Genomic DNA, 9,140 nt, shown 5'->3' on the forward strand with positions numbered 1-9,140 from the left:
AAGTTCTTTCTCTGTAGTAATAGTTTCTCTGTTGCCTACATTATCAGAAATAAATATAACACACTGTTCTGTTTTATTTTGACACTGGGTTTCACTATGTATTTAGGGGTGGCCTGAAACTCACTGTATAAACCAGGTAGGCATTGAACTCATAGAGATCAGCATGCTTCTTAGTGCTGGGACTAAAGGGGCATACCTGACTCCTTCTTTTTTTAATTTTTTTTTAATTTTGTCTCTATGGAGTGTGTGTGTGTGTGTGTGTGTGTATGTGTGTGTGTGTGTGTGTGTGTGTGTTTTGAACAGAGTTTATCAGATCCTCTGAACCCTGGTCGTCTGCAAGAGCAAGCAGTGTTTCTAAGCAGCGAGCCATCTCCACAGCCCCTTCTGCCTGCTCTAAACTCCACTTCATTGTTCATCTTGCCAGGCATGTCTTCAATTCCTACTCTTAGACTTTGTTTTAATTCAGTGAGTTCCTATTTGATTTTCGCTTATTTCTTCTATTACCTCACCAAGATTATGGGAATACTTTTGTTTTGGAAGTTTCTCATTGACGACACTTGAATTGTTGCTTTAAAATCCTTGCTGACAATTCTGACAATGGTTTTCTCTCAGTGCCACCACCACGGAACTGGTTTTTCTCCTCTGCTTTTCATTTAGGGGCAAGGTCATGGTGTTACATGATTTCCATTTTGACATCATTTGTGTAACATGTCAGCAGTCCTGACACTGTGGGTACAGTGGCCTTTTATCCTTCATAACCTTTTGAAGGTGTTTTGGTTTTTCTGGATTTGCCTGATTGATTAAAAGGGATTAAACCTCCAGTCTATACCAACAGGCATATTTTAGAGGGGTCAGGAAGAGTGGTTCTCAACCTCCCTAACGTAACCTTTTAATAAATCTCTACCAACTGTAAAATTATTTTATTGCTACTTCATAACTATAATTTTGCTATAGTTATGAATTGTAATGTAAATGTCTGATATACAGGATATATGATATGTGACCCTTTGCATGGGCAATTTGATCTCCCAAAAGGGTCTCAATCCAAGGGTTAAGAACCACTGATCTGGACTTAGTGGGATGCCCTTACCGACTTAGATAGGTTGCCCAGTGATGCCAGGGAGAAGTCTCCATATCTTGAAGGTAAAGGATCTTCCAATATCAGGCTTTTTCCTGGGCCCTCTGTAATAGTGGACACACTCTTGATGGTTACTTATGTATCAACTGACTCCAGGCAGTTTTCTTTTACATCCTCGAAGATAAGGATTCTAAAATGGGTTCTGCTAGCCAAAAGCAGTGGCTGAAGCTATCCCTAGCTATCTTTCCCCTTACCTAATGGCTCCTTGTCCCCACAAAGCCAATAGTAGAAGTCTTATTGCCGCCCAAGCTGCATCTTTACAATCTACACTCTTCCTCTGTGCTGTTTCTTTCATGAAGAGCACATGCGCTAACCCTGAACCCATCTTGTCTTCAGTCAGCACTAACAACCTAGTCCTCTCTGCAAGCTTCGATTTCCCATATGACCCAGCTGCTCACAATTCTGAGGCATGTTCATGCTTGTATGGTCAAACAGAATGGCACCAATTGGCTAGTCTATAATGACGCAAATTCTGTATTATTCTGATTCAGAAGCCTATAAATCCAAAATGAAGAGACCATCGGAACAGGAAGGAGTTCTTGTGGGATGTTGTCACCACAGAAGGGATCCAATGGGTAGGAAGACAAGAGAGGGAGCCAAACTCCCTTTCATAATTTAACCTTTTTCCCCAATAGCATCATTAATGGATCTTTATTTGTTGGTCGCATCCCTCTTGACCTAATCAATTCTTCACAACTACATTCCCACTGGGGATTAATCTTCAGAAAATTTCTTTTGGGCGAACACATTCAAACCAGAGATGAGAGTGAATATTTGGATATCTATAGTGGGTGTGGGCACTATTCTTCCCACGTCGTGTACCCTTAAGATCTCTAACTATCTCCTTCCCCACGGTAGCCTCACTGAATTACCTGAATTCCGGGTGATTAATGAGGTACAGACACCAAAGCTCATTGGCATATCCTGTCACCAGTATCAAGCTCGAAAAAGAAAGAGCCACCTGTGGGAAGGAAAATATGAATAAAATTTATGGTATCTCTAAGCTATAAACCCCCAATTTATTCAAAACATTGTTTTACACTCAGTTCTCATATAGCTGTGTGCTTTAAATGAACAAGTCAGTGGGCTTACTTGTGACTCCTTGTACCAGTTTATACTGTATATTAGCTAACTTCATCCTCACCACTCACCTCCATTTACACCTGCACACACACACACACACACACACACACACACACACACACCCTGCTGTTCCCCTTTCTATACTTAAATGCCCCCTTTCACTTAATATCCCTTATTAAAATATAAATTTCACAACCGTCTGTTTGACTCTGGCTTCGTTCACACAACATATTGTATTTTACAGTTCAATCCATTTTTCTGAGAACAAAACCCTTTCCTGTTACACATAGATGAAAATCACATCAATGTATGTCACATTTTTTAAGCCATTCATCCAGTGATCAACAGCTAAGGTTATTCGAATGGCTTGTTTATTTCACACAGTGTGGCAATCAAAATGGATATGCATTGGTCCTGGTTAGTTTTTATTGTCAGTTTGACTCAACCTGGGAAGAAGGAGCCTCAGCTGAAGAATTGCCTCCATCAGATTTGCCTTTGGCCACATCAGTAAGGATTTTTTTTTTTTATGTTTGATGTGGAAGGGTCTAGCCCACTATGGGTACTGTCATCCCCCATGAAGGTGGCCCTGGGTAGTATGAGAAGGAGAGAAAGCTGAGTAGGTCATGGATACCAATCCAGTACTCAGCATTTCTAAGTTGTCTCTGCTTCCTTTCCTGCCTCTAGAGTCCTGCATGAGTTCCTGCCCCAACTTCGCTCAGTAACAGACAGGTACCTAGAAGCCTTGAGTGAGACAAACTCTTTCCTCCTCAAGTTGATGGCTATGATGAGATTATTCTTCTTGTTGCCTACTTGTTCTTCACTTTTTTGAAAGTTGGCTCTGTTTATTGTTCTTAGAAAGATGATATTACATGTTTTCTCATGGGCACTCTGTCTCTCTCTGTAACTATCTCTGTTTCTGTCTCTCTCTCTCTGTATTTGAATGTTTGAGTGTGTATATGTGTATGTTTGTGTGTGTGTGTGTGTTTGTGTGTGCATGTATGTGTGTTTGTGTGTGTATGTATGTGTGTGTTTGTGTGCTTTCCAGGCTTAAAAAAATCCCGAAGGCTATAAATATCAGCAGGTGCCTAGAGAAGTAAGATGAAGGGGAGAAATTGGGGAAAATCATGCCATTTGAATTAACCCCACAATGACGTCAGCCACATAGTGGACCAACAGTCATAAAATAGCAGAGGAGTCATAAGAGCAGAGAGAGAGAGTAAAACACAAAATGTGAAGGAAAATGTGCTTAAAATTAAGATAGAAGAGATAAAAAGAAGACGGTGAACTTAGAAAAGTAGACAGATTTTAAAAAGCTGCCATAAGTTAAGCTCTAAGTACATTTAAAAAATTATAATGTTAAAGTGGAAGGGAATTATTGGGAAGAGGGAAGGGATGGTCAGAGTGTAGTGGGGACAGGGCAGGGTTCTGAAAAGAATCCTTTTGAAGATCTGAAGAACTATGTGACACAAACAATTAAAGTGCCCTTTAATTTACAGGTAAATTCCATACTTACCTGCTTCCACTATTCTGTCTACCCATATTTCAAAAACAAAATTACCTCATCTATTTCATCCTGTTTTACTGCATTTGATCTAATAAATTCCTTGTAACCAGATGTGCAGGTAAACTTTAAAGACATTTAAAATATGACTGGTCGATATCGGGTTTGTCTTCAGTTTATCCCAGCTTTGGAAGCAGGTCCAGGAGCTAATTTTTCCTCCCTCTTTTCAAAGAATTCATAATTAATGATTGCCATTGACTTCAATACAAGGTATTTAATCCTGTAAAAATTCCAGCTTTGTTTGAATAAAAATGGCCCTCCTCTAAATGTGGGTTTTGATAAAGCTAATTTTGGTGTGCTATCCAGTGGGCTGCCTCGGAGAAAGAGAGGCTAGCAATACGTCTGATACGGAGAATGGCTTAAAGATAACCAAAGAAAAGATAGGAGCTGGGAAAATAACCACCAAGAATGTTGGTGACTCAGAAACCAAAGACTTCTTCAGAAAAAAAAAATGCATGAAAAGATCTACTTGGGTAGATTCTGTCTCGAGTCATCAGAATATTTGGGTGGGGACTTTATTTTGGTCTCCAGGAGTCTACATGAGATGCTAAAACCTAGATACTGGAAGTTTCTAAGCGTAACTAGGGAACGAACTGGCCTGAGTGGGCTTCTATGACATAAGCAGAGCCTGGATTATGTCACAGACACTGGGCGGAGGTTGCACATCTCTTCCACTAGGGGGCGCTTGACACCTTGAAGGTGGGTTCACTATCTTCCCAGCGGTGTGTGAAAGCCAGTTCAGCTCCTGAACCCCACAATTGTTCAACAGGCTTTTGGTGCCTGACCGATTTCAGAAGACAGAATCTGGACGACTAGGACATTTTCTTTCGGTAAATACGTTTATGAAGATAACTGGGACCCTTGTAGGCCAGAAAGCTAATAGTTTTCCCTCGTACAGCGAGTAACCGTATGTTCTAATGTCTTCCATGTTTGAGAGCTAGGCGGAATGTCTAGGCTAGTCAGTCTAAGAGTTTATTATCCTTTGCTAACAATATCTAATTCATAATTCTACTAAAATGCCAAAGCTCCTCTCTGTGAATGTACATTTTAGGAGATAATATTTCTTTTTTGATGTTTTTTTTTTTTCGTAGCTGAGGACCGAACCCAGGGCCTTGTGCTTGCTAGGCAAGTACTCTTCCACTGAGCTAAATCCCAACCGCAGGAGACTTTATTTCTAAATGGCTGTTGTTGCCTAGACAAAAGAATCTTGTTGTGGTCGAAGATGCAACAGCTTCGCGGAATAAACCTGGGGCTGGGTCTGGATGCACAGTACAGAAAGCCAGTGGACTGGTGTGCTGTGTCTCTGGACAGATAGTTGTGGATGTTGCCACACAGCTCACAGAGCGTATAAGAGGGGTGTGGCCACCCTTCTCCGTCCTTTGTTATCCTTTTTCTGTTCTGCTTGTTTAAAGTGAGGGACAGGGATACTTAATCCCACACTGACCTAGCCATTCAAGGAGAGGTTCCGCAGCAGAGGCAAAGTGCCATGGGCCCAAGAAATGTGACTGAATATGTTATTCTGAGCTGTAGAAAACCATTTGTTCATTTCCCTTTGAACTTTAGATTTTGATTTTTGAGACAGGGTTTTTCTGTGGGTAGCTTTGGCTATCCTGGAACTAACTCTGTAGACCAGGCTGGCCTTGATCTCACAGAGGTCTTCCTCCCTCTGCCTCTTGAGTGCTGGAATTAAAGTTGTGCTCCACCATTGCCCAGCCCTACTATGAGCTTCTGATTATGACAGAATTAGATTCAGATGCTAAAACCTGTTTACCATCACCTTCCTCACCCCCTCCAAAGTTCTGTTAGACAAGAGCCTTGGTCCAGTGCTCCCTCACCCCAACCAAATTGTTCTTGCAGGCACTCATATGACAGAGGCAACAGCATTGTGTATGGTTTAAGCAGGCAAGCTCTTCAAACCCTGGCCAAGGGCAAGTATGAATCCTGAACACAGAACGATAGCCACAAGAGAGTGGACCAGGAGTGCCGTGGCCTACCACACTAGGTCTACAGCCATGAAGAAGAGGATGTCTCTGAAGAGGATGAGCACACCATCCTTCCAGAAGCGGAGGAGAAGGCCTTCTCGCCAGGCCCTGGGGAACATTGTGGGCTGCAGAATTTCTCATGGATGGAAGGAAGGTGATGAGCCCGTCACACAATGGAAGGCCATCGTTCTAGATCAACTGCCAACAAATCCCTCTCTCTATCTGGTCAAGTATGACGGGATTGACTGTGTTTATGCACTTGAACTTTACAGCGATGAGAGGATTTTAAAGCTTAAGGTCTTGCCTCACAAAGTAGTGTTTCCTCAAGTGAAAGATGCCCATCTCGCAAGTGCCATGGTTGGCCGAGCTGTGGAGCATAAATTTGAGAACAAACATGGCTCTAAGGACAACTGGAGGGGGGTGGTCCTAGCCCAGGTGCCAATCATGAAGGACTGGTTTTATATCACCTACGAGAAAGATCCAGTTCTATACATCTACCAACTCCTGGAGGATTACGCAGAAGGTAACCTCCGTATCATTCCAGAGACTCCTCCAGCAGAGGTGAAGTCAGACGCTGACAGCGACATCTTAACAGGTCAATGTGTGCATTACACCAGAAGCGACGGGTCCAAAAAGATAGGCAAAGTCATTTACCAAGTTCTAGCCAAGCCTTCTGTGTTCTTCATCAAGTTTGATGGCGACGTCCACATCTACATCTATAATCTGGTGGAAAAGATCAGTTAAGGTGAAATTCACAAAGTGTGGGGGACATAGATGGGTAATTTATTGGATTGGGGGAAAATGTTTGTTTTTCTTTGTTTCAGATACCCAAGGGCCTTTGACAACTCCAGTATCTTTTCCAGTGGAATTTGTTTTTGCTCTAAAAATTAAAATGTGTGATGTGACATGTTGTGTCTGACCACTTTGGTGGAGGAGACAGGCTTTGGTGGATGGAATATCTAGAGGAAGCCAGAAAAGTCAACGCTGTGAACAGTAAGTCTAATGTCACAAGGCTAAAACTAACAGGACTGAGCTGTTCTGGTTTTTAGAGAGAGAAAAAAAGTGGAGATGAGGCTTAGAGGAGCAGGGATGGCATGGGAAAAAAAAGATGGATGTTTAGGAAGCAGTGGAGAGGGGCCAAAAATAGATAGACTCTCTGAGGTGAAGTTTGAGGGAAAAACAGACTGTTGGGGAAAGAGAGGCAGGTAACAGGGAGTTGGTCTTGGAACTCACAGGGAAACCCAATAAACTGATCCAAGCAGAATCAGAATCAGAGAAGAGCAGGTTTAGTTTGACTAACAAAACCTAATGAATCCTGTTTCTCAACTGTAGATGTATTATTTTTAATCATGTGGGTGGGGGCAGGGCATGAATAGAGGAGACCACAGAGACAAGAATAGTCAGGTCCCCTGGAGCTCGAATTAGAGGTGGTTGGGGCCCATTGGACATGAGCTCAAAGAACAAAATCCAGGTCCTCTTTCAAAGCAGACCAGCTCTTGAACAATTGGTCATCTCTCCGGGCCCTTAAGTCATCTTTTTAAATAAATTCAACCTTCATATGCAGAGAAGAGACCAGGATGAGGGTAAGAAAGATTAAATTGATGGTGATGTGGAAGAAAAACTAAAGAACACATGAAGGAGTAGAGGACACTGAGGGACGAAGGAATTCCAAGATGGAGTACTCAAAAAGTGAAGCAGCAGACCCAGGAAGAACAGAAAGGGTCTAGAATGAGTTGAAATTGGGCCGCATCCATATTGGTCTCTTTGGTTCCTTAAAGAACAACCAAGCCATCACTACAGAAGGTGGATGTGAGATGGAGTCTTCCCCGAGGACATTTTGACGAGGATAACTCAAGAGTAGTAAATGCCAAACTAAGTTTATATCTATCGATTCCTGAAAGTATCATAAAGCCCATTATTTGTATGATCAGTAAAAAGTAATTTAGAAGAGAAGATGAGGATGCCGTAAGCTTCTGTCAGGTGTTACATGGATCCTGTATTTAGCTTCCCTGAGCACTGTTTGTTTCTGTTGCATCCTGTAATATTTTTGGAGGTCTCTGCTCAATGCCCCTAGAAGACCACAAAGAGCTCCTGCACTGGCTTGTCTTCCCTGACTCTCCTATGACTGGATGGCTTCCTCCACACCTGTGGGCCCTGTTACCTATCTAGCCCCAGGAAGTTTCAGTCTTTTACCCACACTTAAGCTTATCCTCAGAAAAATCTTGACAGTGCCTCCAATACAGAGGTGCTGAGCTCTTTCCTATGCTATTTGCCATGACTTTAAAAGGCTTTGTGGTTCCTGACCTTGTAGCTCTCTCCTGCTGAGAATCCCCTGTGCACTCTGTGGGGTCTCCTTGAACCACATCTAAACTCCAAGAATGTATTTCAAGGCAACCTTGTCTTGGACTCATCCATTGCTGTTTCTTCTCTCAATAAGAAGTTTCTCACTGCACGACTTGAAAATACTTTCTTTTTCTTTAATTAATTCTGCTATTTGGTGGTTTTTATACTGGCTGGTTGTCTGATGGTTTCATTGCTGCAAAAAGACATCATGACCAAGGCAACTTATAAGGGACAACATTTAATTAGGGCTGGATTACAGGTTCAGAAGTTCAGTCTATTTTCATCAAGGCAGGAAGCATAGACTCCTCTAGCAGACATGGTGTTGGAGAAGAAGCATATCACCCCCACAGTGATATGCTTCCTCCAACAAGGCCACACCTACTCCCACAAGGCCACACCTCCTACTTGTGCTACACTTCCCATGGGACAATCACATTCTAACCACCACCCTGATTTTATGCCAATCTGACACAAGCTAGAGTCATCAGAGAAGAGGTTGCCTCAGTTGAGAAATGCCTCCATAAGATCCAGCTGTAGGGCATTTTCTTAGTGTTTGGTGGGGGAGGGTTAAGCCCACTGTGAGGGGCACCATTCCTAGGCTGGTGAACCTGGGTTCTATAAGAAAGCAAGCTAAGCAAGACAGGAGTACCAAGACAGTAAGCAGTGCCACTCCATAAACTCTGCCTCAGTTCCTGCCTCCAGGATCCCGTCCTGTTTGAGTTCCTTTCCCAACTTCCTTTGGTGATGAGCAGCAATGAAGAAGTGTATGCTGAATAAACCTTTTACTCCCTAACTTGCACTTTGGTCACGGTGTTTCCTTACAACCATAGAAACCCTAAGTAAGACAATTTCTTATAGAAACAGTGTGTCTAGTAGAGCAACAGATGTTTACCTCATAACCACAAATAGAAACATATAGACACTTTGTTTTAATTTAAAGGTAAGACTTGCTCATGTACTGACCTGTGAAGAGCTTCCTTCTCTCCCTGATGAATGCCATGATCAAAACTAACTTGGGGAGGAAAGGGTTATT

General features: G+C 42.4%; 1 protein-coding gene across 1 annotated transcript; it reads left to right on the plus strand.

The window, feature by feature from the left end:
* The first annotated feature begins 4,442 nt into the window (after positions 1-4,442).
* LOC134484495 (Y-linked testis-specific protein 1-like) lies at positions 4,443-6,669 on the plus strand. The gene is made up of 3 exons (NM_001447521.1): positions 4,443-4,612; positions 5,640-6,509; positions 6,589-6,669. Exon 2 carries the CDS (start codon positions 5,717-5,719, stop codon positions 6,506-6,508), a length of 792 nt encoding a protein of 263 aa, NP_001434450.1. The 5' UTR covers positions 4,443-4,612; positions 5,640-5,716; the 3' UTR covers position 6,509; positions 6,589-6,669.
* The last annotated feature ends 2,471 nt before the right edge of the window (positions 6,670-9,140 follow it).

The sequence above is a fragment of the Rattus norvegicus genome, chromosome Y, assembly GCF_021556685.1.
Source record: "Rattus norvegicus strain SHRSP/BbbUtx chromosome Y, alternate assembly SHRSP_T2T, whole genome shotgun sequence".
Lineage (NCBI taxonomy): Eukaryota > Metazoa > Chordata > Mammalia > Rodentia > Muridae > Rattus > Rattus norvegicus.